This window comes from Podarcis gaigeae (assembly GCF_964106915.1).
Source record: "Podarcis gaigeae genome assembly, chromosome: 7".
Classification (NCBI taxonomy): domain Eukaryota; kingdom Metazoa; phylum Chordata; class Lepidosauria; order Squamata; family Lacertidae; genus Podarcis; species Podarcis gaigeae.
Window position 1 is genome coordinate 7,476,186 of NC_139683.1, and position 17,804 is coordinate 7,493,989.

General features: G+C 41.9%; 2 protein-coding genes across 3 annotated transcripts; both read right to left on the bottom strand.

The window, feature by feature from the left end:
* Window positions 1-228: 228 nt before the first annotated feature.
* LOC310849258 (mas-related G-protein coupled receptor member H-like) lies at window positions 229-2,128 on the bottom strand. Its single transcript, XM_083749421.1, has one exon. The coding sequence runs from the start codon at window positions 1,671-1,673 to the stop codon at window positions 858-860; it is 816 nt and encodes a 271-aa protein (XP_083605547.1). The 5' UTR covers window positions 1,674-2,128; the 3' UTR covers window positions 229-857.
* An 8,025-nt stretch (window positions 2,129-10,153) lies between these two features.
* On the bottom strand, window positions 10,154-16,901 carry LOC310849210 (mas-related G-protein coupled receptor member H-like). 2 transcript variants are annotated; one of them, XR_014566795.1, is made up of 4 exons: window positions 16,747-16,901; window positions 14,059-14,130; window positions 10,863-13,116; window positions 10,154-10,813 (listed from the first exon to the last, which is right to left on the bottom strand). XR_014566795.1 is itself a non-coding variant. In XM_083749313.1 (3 exons), exons 2-3 carry the CDS (start codon window positions 14,118-14,120, stop codon window positions 12,030-12,032), a joined length of 1,149 nt encoding a protein of 382 aa, XP_083605439.1. In that variant the 5' UTR covers window positions 14,121-14,130; window positions 16,747-16,901; the 3' UTR covers window positions 10,154-12,029. The 2 variants fall into 2 exon arrangements, 1 of the variants encoding a protein (XP_083605439.1); XM_083749313.1 differs by having other exon boundaries at window positions 10,154-13,116.
* Between the last annotated feature and the right edge of the window lie 903 nt (window positions 16,902-17,804).

The window sequence follows — 17,804 nt, forward strand, 5'->3', positions numbered from 1 at the left end:
CAGTCAAGAAATAAATCATTTGACTGAGTGTTATGGTGTCTGTGTTTCTTCTCACAGTGTAGCTTCAATTGTTGACTACTGCTTCCCAGAAACTCTGCTAAATGGATGGAAGCTGCTAACAAGTTGCCTACACGTGAGTATACCCACACAGCAAAAATGTCATGGACTGTGACCTACAATAGTGAGTTGTTGTGTGTTGTTCAGTAAGGACTGGAGTCAGATGCAAAGTACAATAAAATTGAAAGATTTATTTAAATTGCAGCTGATTAAGATAAAACTGTGATATAAGAATGAAAAAAATACATAAATGAAATGCAAGTGAGCAATGGAGAAATGAAAAAGAACAACAGAGAAACAAAAAAGAACACTATAAGATACATGTAATTATTATAATTATTTCATTATGCATTAAATTAGTATATCACCCTATACCTTTAGATATCAAGGCGGTTCACAGCCACTGCAGTCAGCGTGAGCAAGGCACTGTGGTCATGTCCCACTGCTGTCTAGCTTGGAGTTGCGTGCTTTATCCAGTCTACTTGTGTACTTTCTGAAAGGCTGAAACGCCAATCAACATTATGGCATAGGGAGGTGGTGGGGAGAGTAGCTTTAGCCCAACCCTTCAAAAAATATAGGGGTGAAGAAGGCTATGCTCAAGCAGACCTTCTGTCCAAGGCCCATCGCCACAGTCTTGCTCTATCCAAAGCAAATGTTACAATACAAAACTCCAAGTTTAAATTTCCTATGTTGGACATGGGATAGAAAGGCATTGAAAGAAGTCTTTCACACCACAGACTACCCTCTATACATTATTGTGCTTATGATAATAAAGAATTGGCCAGTCGTGCCTTAAGGCATTAAGTTGCTATCATAACCGAGTTTTCAGTTTTGGATGCTGATTCTTCCTCATCCTTGAAAATCCTCTGGAGTGCAGCTTTCATGGAGACCCTGGACTGGCCCTTTTTCTGTCTCCTCCCAACTAGGAAATAGATCAGCGGGTTGACACTACTATTCAGAGAGGCACACACAAAACCAACTTCCATTAGAATCATATTCTTCTCATTAAAATAGATGGCAGTGTAAATGGCATTTAGGGGGAAAGCAAAGATGAGGAAGAAAAGAAGTGCAAGCAAAATGGTGGTGAGCAGCTTCTCACGTTGCTTCTGCTCTGATTTGCAGCAGACTTTGAGGGCCAGTATCAGAGTGGAGGTGACCATCAGAGGAGTGCAAATGAGGGCATTCACAATAAGCTGGTACACTAGGTTAAAGTTTGGAAAGCTCTGAGTCAGTAGGAGAGCAAGGTGAATGCCTGAGAGCAGGAAAGAGAGGGTCCATATCAGGGCACAAATAATGGTGGATAAACGTGCCGGTCGGTGGCATCGATGCCAAAGTGGGAAGAGGACAGCCACAGAGCGGTCGATGCTGATGGCTGTCAGTAGAAACTGGCTCACAGAATATGTGAAGAAAAATAGTTCAAATAATACTCTTCTAATCAAAACAGCAACATGGGATTTCTCATAGAAAGTTACAACAGGCAAAATAATAGTCAGGAGAACTGTAAGGACAGCAAAGTCAGCGATGGAGAGGTTCAGGATGTAGGTGGTGAAAGGATTCCTCTTAATGTGGAAGCCCAGAAGCCAGATGACCATTCCATTCCCCAGGAAGCCAAACATACAAATGATGATGATTATGCTGTCAGCAATGCTTTGGGTTATATCTTTATCACCTATTTCCTCAATATATGTTTTCCTGGAAGAGATAAAAAGATCTCAGTACCTGATATGATGTCTACGTTCACCTTCATTAACTCTAAAGTCAGCATGTCCCAATCAGTGATCAATCTAAGCAGCAAAGAGATAATACCACTTTCTTCTTATCTAGATCAATACCTGTGTAGCTATGGCAGTACACATTTTCCTGGAATCTTCATAGTAAACTGTTTGGTAGCTTTTCCATTTTTACAACTATTGAGTAAATATTGACACAAAGTAGGTGAAATGTTGAGGTTCAATAGCAAGTTAGGAAATAGCTAACACTATTCTAGGCTGCATCAACAGAAGTATAGTGGCCAGATTGAGGGAAGTAATAGTACCACTCTATTCTGTCTTGGTCGGACCACACCTGGAATACAGTGGTACCTCGGGTTAAGTACTTAATTCATTCTGGAGGTCCGTTCTTAACCTGAAACTGTTCTTAACCTGAAGCACCTCTTTAGCTAATGGGGCCTCCTGTTGCTGCTGCACCACCAGAGCACAATTTCTGTTCTCATCCTGAAGCAAAGTTCTTAATCTGAAGCACTATTTCTGGGTTTGCGGAGTCTGTAACCTGAAGCGTATGTAACCTGAGGTACCACTGTATTTTGTCCAATTCTGGGCACCCCAATTTAAGAAGGATTTTGACAGGCTGGGACATGTGCAGAGGAGGGCAACCAAGATGATCAAGGGTCAGGAAACCAAGCCTTATGAGGAGTACTTGAAAGTATGTTTAGCCTGGAAAAGAGGAGACTGAGAGGTGATATGATAGCCACCTTTAAATATCTTAAGGGCTGAGACATGGAAGAGAGTAGGACTCAAACCAATGGCTTCAAGTTCAAGGAGATTCTGACTAAACATTCAAAAAAACTTTCTGACAATTAGAGCCGTTCGGCAGTGGAACAGACTCCCTCAGGAGATTATGGACTCCCCTTCATTGGAGGCTTTTAGGCAGAGGTTGGATGGCCATCTGTCATGGATGCTTTACCTGAGATTCCTGAATTGCCAGGGGTTGGACTAGATCACGCTTGGGGTCCTTCCAACTCTAAAATTCTATGAATCTATGATTATGAGTTAGGAAATGATTTTCAGAAAAGGGGAAGTACTTCCCTGTGGTCTTCCCCTCCATTTTTAGTAACAACGGCCCCAAACATTTTCTTTAATCCAGGAAATTTTAAATAAAGAGAAGGGGAGCGAGTCTATTAGTGGTATTTATTCCCCTCCACTTGTTGTGACAAAGGGCTAAACCTTTTTCTTTAACACGGGATTGTTGGACTAAGTTGAGATTGTTGCTATGATGGTTTTGCTAATCGCTGAACTGGAGATGGCGGATAGATTTGAATTTCTTTGCATTTTAATTAGAAACTATCTAATTTGAACTTCCTGAACAAAACATTTTTTATTTGAAATTCACACTTATCTGCATTTTGTGATGCAGTTCTTCAGCCAAGAAATTCCTAAAAAAATGCATGTATTATGGGAAATTGCTTGCAAAAGTGTACTCATTATTCAAAACTGCACACAAAATATATTAATATTTTAAAAATACATGCAGAAATGTGAAGAACTGGAAATATGAGAAACTGAGAGAATCCAAAATGGAAATCTCTGGCTATTGTTCTGAAAGCTCTATAAGATATTGTTCCGTATTAATCACTTATGCTTTGTCACACCTACATTCTCAGGTTTACAGTGAAGTGAATGGATACAGTGCTTATACTGAAGATGAAATTATTTTAAAAATGCACTTACCCCACGCCAATGTAAGGGATAGAAAAATTTTCTGATTTCTAAGTAAAATCACAAATACAACCCAGTTACAAGGGTACTTTGGGTTTAAGAGAATAGATATTAATAACAACTGACCAAATGAGCAAAGAGGTCAAGGGGAGGGAGGATAATGGAAAAACAATGTAGTTTAATTTAAAAAATGATTTGCAATTTCACAAATCAAATATCATTTTTCAACAAATAACATTGCTGAACATTTTATAACAGCATGGTGTATGTATGATGCCTTTAAGATGATCTTCACAGATTGGAGAACCAACAAATGAATTGGAATAGGTACTAATGTCAGGCAGAAACAACCAACTGCATAAATATATGATGGAGAGCATCTGACTTGCCAGTAGTACATGTGAAAAGGATCTAGGGGTCTTAGGTAGACCAGGCTTCCTCAACCTCGGCCCTCCAGATGTTTTTGGCCTACTGCTCCCATGATCCCTAGCTAGCAGGACCAGTGGTCAGGGATAATGGGAATTGTAGTCTCAAAACATCTGGAGGGTTGAGGTTGAGAAAGCCTGTAGTAGACCAAAAGCTTCATGAGTCACCCATGTGATGTAGCAGCAAAAAGAGCTATTCTAGACTACAGAACTATAGTGTCCCAAACAAGGGAAGTAACAGAACCGCAATATCTTACCTTGTTCACATTAAACACAAAGTGCTGTGTCCAGTTCTGGGCACCTGCCTGCAGCAGATAAGACTGAGAGGAGAGAGAGAGGAGAACAGATAACCCTCAGGGTCCTTTCCAACTCTAAAACTCTTTAATTCTATGTATCTAGAAATATATATTTCTATTACACATTAGCTTTGCACGCTTACCCCCTTAACACCATTTGGTTAATGGTTATGACAAGGTTGTTTGTTTCTTTTTACAATGTTTGGTAGTGGAAATAGCTGAAATGAACATCCAGCCTATCCGTGTTCTCTTTTAGAAGCTGCTGTACATCTTAAATCCAGTCTCAAGCCTAACTCATGAAAGCATGCAGAGAGAAATTGCCACAATATCAGCAAACAGGCACCTAAATCAGCATCATGTAAAAGCAAATGGGGAAGCAATTAAAAGGGAGCTTTTGTTTAAGAGTGCTTACCTCACAATCACCCATCATGGGATGTAAAATGTACTGGTCCCCTAAGAAACCCAAGCTAGAGTTATAGCTGGAACAGCCACTGATGAGCTAGTCAGCAACAAAAGGAAGCAGAAATCAAAAGAGGAAACTGAAGCACCAGAAGATTTTGAGCTAGATCTGGATAACAAACTTCATAGGAAGTAGGCGTTAGAGAAGGAAGAAAAGAGCAGACACAGAATTCAAACCCATGGAATTGGTAGGTAGATTGTTTTGGTGGCTAATTTGATTAGATAATACTTTGAATCATGCTTGGAAATATACTGGGAGCCAATGTCAATCCTTTAGGACTGGTGTTACATGGTTCTGGAGGTCACTCTGAGTCACCAGTCTATTTGCATCATTCTGGATTGGTTGTAGTTTCTGAGTCATCTTCAAAGGTAGCCCCACATAGAGGGCATTGCAATAGTCCAAGTGGGAGATAACCAAAGCATGTACCACTCTGGCAAGACAGTCTGTGGGCAGGTAGGGGCTCAGCCACATAGGGCTGGTAGACAGTTGCCCTGGACACAGAATTGACCTGCGTCTTCATGAACAGGAGGGTGAGCAGGGGGTCCCCGATACCCAGTGCTATTTTTCTAGAAAAAGAGGTACTGGAACACACCATGAACACCTCCCCCATTCTCTTAGAATGGCAATGGCGACCATTTGAGAGGATCGTGTCCTGATGTTGATTTTTCCTTAGGCAAAGGTATTTCCACAGGTGAAACATTTTCCTGACAAGTTTCCCTCCTTTACTGAAAATAATAATAATAATAATAATAATAATAATAATAATAATAAATAAATAAATAAATAAATAAATAAATTTATTATTTATACCCCGCCCATCTGGCTGGGTTTCCCCAGCCACTCTGGGTGGCTATTACTATATTTAGTTTCTGCAAGAGTTTGTGTTTTTCAACAACTTTCCTTGATATGACATTTGTTGCACATGCTTCATTATCAGCTTTCAACCACAGGAAATATCTCACCAATTACTATGCTCATTTCTGCTCACATAGTTGCTGTGATCAAATCTCTTCATTTTGCTGTGAAGGGCATTATTATTTTTTTTTTTGTATCTGCATGCCTTTTGGGCGTGCATATCAGAGCACAGAATCAACAATATGGTTTATCCCCTCACCCACAAATAGCAGATACTACAATCTGAAATATCTGTCTAGATCTTTAAATTGGGTAACAATGCTTATTTTTTGTGATGGTGGCAGCCCAGCTTTCTAATTTCCTCTCACTTGAAATTCTGCTGGTGTTTGACACTCAGCAGCCATAGGTTTGATATACTTACCACACAATTCCAATCAGAGGTCTGTTGGAATTAACAAGTTTGGAATAGGTAGACTCCAAACCTCCAGATATCCCCACAGTGGTTTCATGTAGACGTTAAACAATGTGGGGGATAGGCTTGAGCCTCATGGAACCCCAAATTGTACGGGTCTGAAAAGCATTTCTCAAGCAACACCTTCTGAGAATGACCATCCAAGTAGGACTGGAACCACCGCAAAGAGGTACCACCCACTCCTAGTTCGGACAGTCACTTCAGAAAGATAACATGGTCAATGGTATCAAAAGCCACTGAGAGGTCAATAAGAATTAACAGGGACATTTTCCCTTTGTCTCTCTCTCTCAACGGGGGTCATCAAACAGGGCAACCAGAGTAGTTTCTGTGCCCAAACCGGGCCTAAACCCCAATTGAAATGGATCCAGAAAATCAGTTTCTTCCCAAAGTGCCTGGATCTGGTCTGTGACGACTCATTCCAGAACGTTGGTCAGAAAAGGGAGATTAGCAACTGGCTGGTAGTTATATATAATAATAATAATTTATTATTTATACCCTGCCCATCTGACTGAGTTTCCCCAGCCATTTTCGGCGGCTCCCATTCAAGTGTTAAAAACAGTACAGCATTAAATATTAAAAACTTCCCTGAACAGGGCTGCCTTCAGATGTATTTTAAAGATAGCATAGCTGCTTATTTCCTTCACATCTGAAGGGAGGGTGTTCCACAAGGTGGGCGCTACTACCAAGAAGAACCTCCGTCTGGTTCCCTGTAGTTAGTTAGGTTTTCCAACTCCGGGGAAGGTTTCTTAAGGAGTGATTTTACTACTGCCTCCTTCAAACAGGCAGGGACCACTCCCTCATGTAAAGAGGCATTGATCACCTCCCTGGCCCAGCCAGCTGTTCCCTCCCTGCTGGTTTTTATCAGCCAAGAGGGGCAGGGGTCTAGAGTACAAGTGGTCACGCTGACCAATCCGAAACCTTGTCCACATACTTGAGCCTTACCAACTGAAACTCATTCTTTCACAAGAGGACTAGACTATGCTCTGGACACCACATGAAATTCATCTGCTATAACAGCAGAGTCAAAGTCTTGGTAGAGGCAAGCAATTTTATCTCCAAAATGCTTTGCAAACAAGTCACCCTCTTCCTTCCCAGTCAAGAAAACAGGTCCAGAGTGTGGCCTGCCATCTGCTTTGCACCACTGACATGTTGGGACAGCCCCATGATTGTCATGGAGGCCACGAAGTCCTGAGCTGCCCCAGAGCCAGCTGCCTTGGCTTGGATGTTGAAGTCTCCCAGAACCAGCAGTCTGGAAAACCTCAATGCCACCTCTGAAACCAGCTCTGTCAGCTCCAGCAGGGAGACTGATGGGCAGCGAGGCGGGCGGTAAACCAGCAGAAGCCCTAATCTGTCCCGATTGTCCAATGCCAGAAACACACACTCTGTATGATAAAGACGTACAAACTCTGAAATATAAGAATGTAGTAATGAAATAAAACTGAGCAATGCATTCCCTAGGCTGGCACAATATGGAAGCTGTTGATGTGTATTTATGCTCTTGCCACATTGCAAAAAAAGAAAACGTTGGTTTTGCTTCTTGTGTTACTTCCCTTATCTTATATCAGCAGATTTCATATTAGTGTATTATTCAAGGCAACTGCTGTCCTCTTCTTAGAATGCAATAAGGGGATACCAAGAACTGCTGCAATAGGGAAGTGCTTCAGTTTCTTCGGAAAGTGTTTTTGGCTTGTCATCAACTGGGCCAATAATTGCTCCTCAGCACCCATTTTTTGTTTCAGGTAAATAAGTTACTTTGACCAAGAAGGTGCTTTCCTGGCTTCCTCAGAGGTTACACAGTAGATACTGGTGAATAGGCACTGGGAGAACGGAGGTTAGCGACTGACACGGAAGAAGGGATCAATGATCTGGGGGTCCCTGTAACAGCCAGGAGACGAGAGTCAGAGACAGGAGAAGCTGAAGGTTTGGAAATTGAAAAACAGGTGCAGAAGGAGTGAGAGATAGGTGAGGCTGGTGTAGAGTCAAGGCATTCCACATCTCCTCCTGCTTCCCCCCACCTCTCCTGCTCCACTGTCTCCCAGGACATGAGGGAGGAACAAAAACAGGTTGCATGGAATCTTTTCCTGCCTGTGCACAACTTGGGTGGGGGAGATGCATAAGAAGAGAGGGTGGGGCCTCTTGGTTGCAGAAACTGCCTCGTCAGGTGTACACCCAGAATTAGCTAAGAAACGTAGGACTGAGGGGCATGTTACTAAATTGTAAGTGTACTTTTGACAATAAAGAGTTAATTCCCCACTCTGGACATTCTTGACTGACAAATCCACACTTGGCCTGACGCTCACAGGGTAACCTTGGGCCAGCCTTTGCTTCTCAGATGAACCTGTCAAACAGGGGTGTTGTGAGGATCAAATGAGGAGGAGGGAAACCCTGTACACCACCTTGAGCTCTTTGGAAAAGAAACAAATAAATGATAAGTAAATAAATCCAGGACTGAGGGAAATACTCTCTGTTTAGAAACCTGATAGCAGCTGCATGCTCTGCCTTATTATTATTATTATTATTATTATTATTATTATTAATCTACTTACCAGATGCCCACCACATCACATTATGAGGAGGCAATGGATTTCCTTCCATGTTGGGATATCTAAAATAAAATAACTGCTATATATTACCAAAATAATTTTAAATGCTGTTACTTTGTTGTCAAAGTGGAAAAGACTGAAAAAGACATTCACTAGAGTTGTGCACAGCCCAATCTATCTGCTCTATGACATTGATCCAGGGGTCACAAATGAGGGTGGCCCACTGGCCCACCCTGCATCTAATGGAGGTCCATCACTCATCCTACACCCAGTACTGAAGTATTGGAGGTTGGGGTTGGACAGGGCACCACCACCCACCCATCCCCACTCTGGATGCAGAGAGGAAGATCAGAAAAGCCCTACTAGATCAGGCTAGTAGCCCATCTCGTCTAACATCCTGTGGCCACCTAGATAACTCTGAAATGCCCAGAAGCAGAAGCTGAGCTCAACAGTACTCTCCAAGATTGTGATTGCACCCACAGCCCTTAGTAAGAGACAAGACACAAAGATTTGGGATTAAAATGGCAACAGCCTTATGAAAGTCTCTCTCTTTATTAGTTTTTATTTATTGAATATTTCCTTATGTTACAAAACAAACGGAGAAAAGTGCATGTTGTCCCCACTTTCAATTTATAGAATCTTTTTCACAGTTTGCTTACCTATAGTGAGAGACACTGTTGTCATAGACATTTTGTGGTTGGAGAGAAAGAGAGTGAAGGGAGAGAGATAATAATGATGTTTAAAATGAAACGAATGTGTAACTTTTGTCAGATTTTTGTTTCTACCAGGAAGAGTTGAGTTCTATATTTTCTTCTCTCCCTCTCTCTTAAAAAAAAAAGTCAGTGTGCATGCATGCAGCTTTAATGGCATGTGCCTATGGGAAGAGACTATAGCTCGTGGATTACAATGCATGTGTCACAGGCAGTAGGGCTTAATTAAGTTGTGACATCTCCAGTTAAAAGGATAAAGGGCTGTGTGTGCAAGATTTCCTCTCCACGAGATCCTGGAAGATCCTCAGGAGTGCCTCTGTCACTCTGAGGAGACAGTGCTGAAGTAAGGGAACAGAAAATCTGACTTTGCATAACACATCTTGATCTGTTTCTACATATTTTTAACAGACTTACATATTTTTAACAGACAAACCAACTGTTGATTAGCTGTAGAGTCTTAGCGAGGCAGACCATTAGAATTTCTACTGCAGCATTTCCTTCTCTGGCTTGTAGTGGCTCCCAAGATGTCACGAAGAACTTTCCCAAGCTGGTGACCCAGAATCCTTCCAGCAGAACTACCCATGTACCCCTCTGCCACTCAGCTTTGGTCCCCCACTTTCTTTTGCAAATGAACTACATCAGCTTGAGACATTCACATCCCTGTGAGAAACTGCTGATCAGCCATCTTTAGACATACAGTATGTGGAGGAGACAGCAAGAAGACAACTGCAAGAAGTTTAGGGCTGCATCCATTCCTCTTCATCTGTGTTAAACAGTTCTCCAACATTATGTGAGAGGAAGGATTTTGTTCATTGGTACTCAAGATAGCTAATTTAGGGTGAGATTCTTGACAAAGGCATTACTGAGAATCATGAGTCATCAAGTCTCAGAGGAGGGAAAAATCTATTTATTGATTAGTTATTCTTTGTTTTCATTTTGCCATGCTCAGGCTGGTCAATGGGGTCAGAGATACACAAGAAACCTAAAGATATGCATGCAATATTACATAAATTGTAAGAAGCAACATAAAGGAAAAAGAACTCAATGCAAGCCAGTAAGTTGGATGGAGGTCCCTTATTTCCTGAGTGTTCAAGGTGATGTCCTAAGGCAGCAACATCAGTGGGTACTAGAGGAAAGGAGGATGGGCTCTGTCTTTGTTTTGGATTCTTCTCTGTCCTTTGATCTTTATATTTAGTCATATTCCTTTTCCTTGCACAGTAAGGCAAAAAACATTCCATTCTTTTTCAGTTACAATTCTGTTTACAGTCTCTCTGCTCATTGCCTACAGGGTATATGGTGATCTTCTGCTTTATGAATTTCCTTGGTATGCCAGTCTATTCATTCTGTTATTCCTTGGTACTCCAGCTGTCATTCACTTATCCCATCATTCACATATATGGATCCCTGACCCCCTCAATTCTATTCACAGGGTTTCCATGCTTTGCCACCAACCAGCAGAAATGTCTCATGCTTAACTGTAAGGTCCCCCATCCTCACTCACTCATTCCTTGTTTCTCAGTATGTTCTTGGAAATTACCTTTTCCCTTCCATCTCTAAAAACCTCAGTTCTCCTGCTTCAAAAAACAACTCTGCACATTCTCCCTTGATACCCGCTAAATGTGGCACACACTATCTCAATATCTATTGTGGTGGAAAGCTTTTGGAAGCTGCATTCCAGTAGCAAGCATCCACACACACATATACAAAAACAAGAAACACACCAGATCTCTATCACTCACTTGCAGTAAATTGGGCAATCACACAAAGTAGATTGAAAACACATTATCCTCCCCCACCCCCGATAATTCTGGGGACTTTAGTTTATTAAGGGCACTAGAAAATGTAGCTCTGTGAGTGGTAAATTAAGTTCTCAGAATACTTGGAGGGGCATAATGTGCTTTCAATGTGGTTTCAGTGTATGGTGTGTACCGAGCCACACAGACATTGCTATTGGACCTAGAAATGGAGACCTTCTATCAATCCCTGGGTTCATAGACTCATAGAACTGTAAAGTTGGAAGGTACCCCAAAGGTCATCTAGTCGAGCAGGAATCTCAACTAAAGCATGCATGACAGATGACCTTCCAACCTCTGCTTAAAACTCTCCAATGAAGGGGAGTCCATAATCTCCTGAGGGAGTCTGTTCCACTGTTGTACAGCTCTTAGTGTCAGAAAGTTATTTCTGATGTTAAGTCATAATCACTTTTCCTTCAACTTGGTTTTTCCAGATGTGGAATTGAAAAATAGGTTAATAACTCTCTTAGACCTAATTTTGGGAAGAGTCAAATTAATTTTGACAAAACTAGTGAATTCTTTTAAGAAGTCTTTTTGGGAACGTTTCCGCATTCATTAAGTATGCCTCTGAATAGCTGTTTCTGGGAACCTCAAGTGAGGAGAGTGCAATAAATCTCTTTAATCACAGAGAGCCAGAACTTTTGTACTTTCCCATAATCCCACCAGAGATGTCTGTAAGCACCCATGAGCTGGCATCCCCTTCATGACTGTTGATACTGCTGTTTATAGAGGAACCCTTGAAACCAATGAGCATTAGATTGGGAAAGTGGGAATAATATTAATTGATTATATAAACTTCATGCACTGGAGAAGCAAAGGTGCAGAGAAGAGGAGTGCAAGGAAGATGGCTATGCTGGTTCACACTGAGAAGCTATTTTTTCTTACCATCCCCAGGGATAGAAGTGAGGCCTGCCTGTAAAAATCCATCAGGAAATCTAAGATTTCACACAGTAGGAACCCTGCTAAGACACCACTCATAGATGGTCAAATCATAACTTTACTCTCTGTTTTTGATTTCTTGTCTTCTGTACAGTCTCCCACATCCTTAAACACCCTTGAGATTGCAACTTTCATGGATACCCTGCAAGGACTCTTCCGTCCTCTCCTTCCAACTAAAAAATAAATGATTGGGTTGATGCTGCTGTTTACAGAAGAGCACCCAAAGCCGATTAGCATGAGACTGTGAAGGTGGGGGAAATAATAGCAATAGATTACATAAACTGCATTCAGTGGGAAAGCAAAGATGAGAAAGAAAAGGAGGGCAAGCAAGATAGCCGTGATGAGTTTTCCTTGCTGGCGTCGTTGTGCTTTACAGCACACTTTGATGAACAGGATCAGAGAAGAGATGAACATCAGAGGCGTACAAAGCAGAGCATTTACAAGCAGCTGGTAGTGTAAAAGGGATGCCCCAAATCTGCCAGTCATGCGGAGAGCGAAATGGATTGCAGAAAGCAGAAAGGAGAAGATCCATATTATAGCGCAGATGATGGCAGATGAGTTTGGTCCCCGGTCAAATCGATGCCAAAGTGGGAAGAGGACAACTACACACCTGTCAACGCTGATAGCTGCCAGTAGATACTGACTGGTAGAATATGTGAAACAAAAGAGTTCAAAAAATAATAGAAAAACACTGTTGAGAATGCGAGATTCACTTGTCACACGAAGGGCAGTAGCAAACGCAGCAGTACTGATTAGAGATAAAAGGACAGCAAAGTCAGCAATGGAAAGGTTCAGAACATAGGTGGTGAAAAGATTCCTCTTAATTTTGAAGCCAAGAAGCCAGATGACATACCCATTACCCAAAAGCCCCAAAATGCAAATAATGGCAATGAAGCTGTTGATTAAATACTTTGCTAATTTGGAGAAGACCAGATCATTTGATGCTACAAACTCGGCAAAAACAATGCTGGAGGTAGCAGTTGTGCTATTATTTAAATTTCTAAATATGATACTCTCATTTGAGTTAAGATAATCAGGTATGTCTCCAGAACCACTGTAAGCTTCTGTTATTGCTCGACCATCTGGTTGCTTGACAATACGCTTAACTTCGGTAATCCTTTCATGCCAATACCTGCAAAAAGAAAGAGAACAAGAGTAATCATTATTCTGCAGTCAATCAAATGATCTACACAACGGGTACACAAGCCACGCTACCTAAAACCCTGACGCCTCATTTGTCAAAGTCATATTGATTTGGGTGCGACTGGGACTGGGAGCAACTTCCACTGAGTGAGTCTCTTACCTGATTCCCAACATTTCTTTCAAAAACTCCCAAGTCAATGGTGGCCATATCCACACCATGCCTTTACATTGTTATGATAAACATTGATGGCTGCCCAAAGAATCCTGGGAGTTGCAGTTTGTTAAAGGCACTGAAAGTGCTTAGGCGTTCCTTATTCCCACCACAGCGCTACAATTCCGAGAGTTCCATGTGCAAAGAGATTGACCGTTAATCCACCCTAAGATTAAAGGAGGACTGGGAAAATCATGCATGGCACTATGAGCTCATAATAATAATAATAATAATAATAATAATAATAATAATAATAATATAATTTATTGAATTTATATACCACCCTATATCCAGGGGTGTCAGGGCGGTTCACAGAATAAAATCAAGATATAAAACCACAAAATACCTAATAAAAAACAACCCAATAGCCCCCCCAAAAAAAACACATTTTAAAAGGGCATAGGATGTAAATTGGATCAACCAAAGGCCTGGTTAAAAAGGAACATTTTTGCCTGGTGCCTAAAGGTGTATAATGAAGGTGCCAGGCAAACTTCCCTGGGGGGAGCATTGCACAGATGGGGAACCACTGCAGAGAAGGCCCTGCTCTTGTGTTGCCTGTTCTCTTTAGAGAAAAAGGTGTGAGATAAATGTGATAAATAAACAAAAAACTATAAAATAAATCTGGAGGGTGGAATTCTGAAGGTCACATCCTCTTTTTAGTAACCTGACAGAGGCCGCATTTTCTGCCTTATTATTTTTATTATTATTGTATATACTTACCAGATGTCCGTCACATCCAGTTCCCTTGTGATGTTAAAATGATGTATAGAATTTCCTTCCATGGTGGGATACCTAAATAAAATAACTACTATAAACTATGAGAATGATTTCAAGTGTTGTAAATCTAAGTTATGACTTTATTAAAAAGTAGAAGAGACTGGAAGATGTTCACTAGAGCTGTGCACAACCATCCGCTCCATGACATTGAACCAGGGGTTCCTGAATCAGGGTAGACCATGCTGGTTCAACCTGAAGATGAACTGCCCCACCCTGGACCCTATTCTGAAGTTTGGAGAAGGAGTTGGAAACTACACTGGATGCAGAGAGGGACACCAGAAAAGCCCAGATGGATCACGCAAGTGGCCCATCTAGTGCAGCATCATGTTCTCACAGTGGCCAGCTAGATGCCTCTGGAATAGCCAGATGGAGAAGCTGAGCCCAAGAGCACCCTCTCAGATTGTGATTGCACCCACACAAGACACAAAGGATTGGGATTAAAGTGACAACAGCCTTATTAAAGTCTACTTGAAGGGTCTGCAAAGGACTAGAATTACGAAAGCTTCAAAGCATTCCAGGCTCCTATAAATCTGAAACAGTGTAATCTATAGCTTAACCCTTGGATATGTGGGTGAGCCCCCTTGGCTCATGGCCTCAGAGTAGTTAACTCTCTAGCCAAGCTGCTGCTGTCTAGGGACAAATTTAGGGACGTGGGTGGCGCTGTGGGTTAAACCACAGAGCCTAGGACATGCCAATCAGAAGGTCAGCAGTTTGAATCCCTGTGACGGGGTGAGCTCCCGTTGCTTGGTCCCTGCTCCTGCCAACCTAGCAGTTCGAAAGCACATCAAAGTGCAAGTAGATAAATAGGTACTGCTCCGGCGGGAAGGTAAACGGCGTTTCCGTATGCTGCCCTGGTTTGCCAGAAGTGGCTTAGTCATGCTGGCCACATGACCCTGAAGCTGTACACCGGCTCCCTCAGCCAATAAAGCAAGATGAGCACTGCAACCCCAGAGTTGGCCATGTCTGGACCTAATGGTCAGGGGTCCCTTTACCTTTACCTAGGGAGAAATCTACTCTGTCACATTTAGGAGGGAGAAAATTTATCCTCTCAACTTTATTTATTACATTTTTATCTGGTGATTATATGTTTTGTTAACTTTGCGGGGAAATTAGATCATTTGTGGTATTATTTTGATATCCAGTGACAAAACTATTGTTTAAATCTGGATAACCAGATAAGTCTCTAGAACCATCATAACAGCTGAAGTTCTGAAATGATCTTGTGGGTCTAAATGAAATCAAAGAGATTACTTTTCAGAATAGTGCTTCCATAGAGATAGAGAGCAAGGAGAATGGCTTCCGTTTATGGTGCCTGGAATCTCATGCATCAAAATATTTATAATGCTTCTTATGAAACCTCTACAGCCAAACCTAAGTAGTCATCTCTCTCTTTCTCCCTCTCTCCTTCTCTCTCTTTGCACCCCTTTCCTCTTTTTCTTGATATATCATCACACCCCTTTTTCCTCCTTGTTAGGGCAACAAGAAGTCCTTCCGAAGTCTTCAATCTAGGCATATTTAGGGCCATTCAAGTGTTTGAGTTGTATTCAGCTAATGTTCACCCAGACTAAGCCTACTGAAATCAATGGCCATTATTAATTTAGATCCATTAATTTCAATGGGTTTCAATGGAATTTAGGAAACTTAGAGAACATTTTTATTTCATTTATTACAAAATAATTTGAGGCTTTGTTTTGTTTTTTTACTCTCAAGCAGTACATATATTTTATGAAATAAGTATATAATTTTAGGAGACTTTAATTAGGCATCAGATTTTGATACAGAATAAAACTTCCCTGTCACCTGTCCTTGGAGCTTACTCACTTGCAAGTGATATGTGGTTTTCATCTAAGCAAGTTTTACCGTTATTGAAAGATACATGCACACAGCTGTACACATGTATTACAAGAATAAAATTATACCAGCATATACTAAAGAATCAGGAGGCATTTCTCATTTAGTAAAGGTTAAAAGTAGCAGTGGTACCCTCTCAGCCTAGGATCCCATATGCTCCAGGTCTTTGCCCTGGTAAAGGTAAAGGTAAAGGTACCCCTGCCCGTACGGGCCAGTCTTGACAGACTCTGGGGTTGTGCGCCCATCTCACTCAAGAGGCCAGGGGCCAGCGCTGTCCGGAGACACTTCCGGGTCACGTGGCCAGCGTGACATCGCTGCTCTGGCAAGCCAGAGCTGCACACGGAAACGCCATTTACCTTCCCGCTGGTAAGCGGTCCCTATTTATCTACTTGCACCCGGAGGTGCTTTCGAACTGCTAGGTTGGCAGGCGCTGGGACCGAGCAGCGGGAGCGCACCCCGCCGCAGGGATTCGAACCGCCGACCTTTTGATCGGCAAGTCCTAGGCGCTGAGGCTTTAACCCACAGCGCCACCTGCGTCCCTCTTTGCCCTGGTAGACCAGGTCTAAAAGAATCTTCTTTGGTGATCACTTGTAGCCAAGTAAGATTGTCTTCCCATAAACACAGCATAAAAGGATCACCCCAGCCTTTGACCTGTTATACTTCTAACAGAAGACTCTGGGGATTCAAGCTGGCTGAAAAACACATACCCCCCTGCCACTCAGATATGGTTGCCCTCCTGCTTTTGCTCACGAGCTACATCAACTTGAGAAATTCACATACCTGGGAGAAACTGCTGATCAGCAATCTTTAGACAGATACTTGGGAGGCAGCAGCAAGAGGTATAATATTCTGTGCTGGAAGATGTGCAGAAATAAATGCAACTACAAAGAAAAGAAAAGAACTGACATGTCATCAAAGTTCCCTGGACACTGTTTAGAGCTCCACCCCTTCCTCTTAATTTGTGCTCAGTTTACAAACATCATATGGCAAGAAGAATTTTGCTCATCAGTTATCAAGATAGCTAGTTTTAGGAGGAAATTCAAGTTCTAGAAAGACATTACTGAGAAATGTGGGTCAGAAAGTTACAGAGAAGGAAGAACCAGGGGAGGTGGGTGATTGGTTTGTTTTGCTTTGGCTCTGATATGCATTTTTATTTTGTGAACCATCCTGAGATCTTTGGATGAAGGGTAGCATACAAATTTAATAAATCATAATTAGTAATAATAATAATAGCTCTGTGATGTAATTGGGAGAAATATCTTTATTTATTACTAAGAGTTACGCCTTGCCCTTATTTTACCATGCTCAGACTAGTTAACAGGGCCACACAAAAGCTTATGTCAAATTTAGAAAGTCTCATAATTGTGGAAACTGTAGATTGTTAGGATGCTGAGATCTGCAACTCAGAGAAAACGACCTATACTTTTTGTGGTGGCAGATAATGTAATTTCAGTTTATGGTGTATACAGAATCTCACAGACATAGCAGCTCAATCTATGGGATAATTGATTGAAAGGTGTCAGATCTCATAGATGATGGCTGCTAACGGAACCTCAGCTGCCCCAAAATGGAAAAGCAGGGACTTCTGGGTTAGCGCCTCCGGCAATGGCAGAGCTCCTCCGATTGGGAGGAACTTGCTCCGTGGAAAGCAGTGTCTGACCGCCACGGCGAAGGCGGAGACCCACTGAAATCACAAGCGGGAGAAGCTTGTGAACCTGGGATTCGGCTGGCACCTTTTGCGCCTCCCCTACTCGCAGGGAAACCCTGTTTTGGGGATCCGGAGCGACGTGGGGTGAGTGGTGCAGTGCTTCGAATTGACTGCTTCTTTCACGGAGTGA

Excerpts from the sequence above, each read along its gene's own strand:
- LOC310849258 (XM_083749421.1), bottom strand. The coding sequence starts at position 1,673 with ATGTTTGGCTTCCTGGGGAATGGAATGGTCATCTGGCTTCTGGGCTTC.
- LOC310849210 (XM_083749313.1), bottom strand. The coding sequence starts at position 14,120 with ATGGAAGGAAATTCTATACATCATTTTAACATCACAAGGGAACTGGAT. Across the intron at positions 13,117-14,058 it reads CTGGATGTGACGGACATCTG|GTATTGGCATGAAAGGATTA; the intron begins GTAAGTATATAC and ends TTCTTTTTGCAG.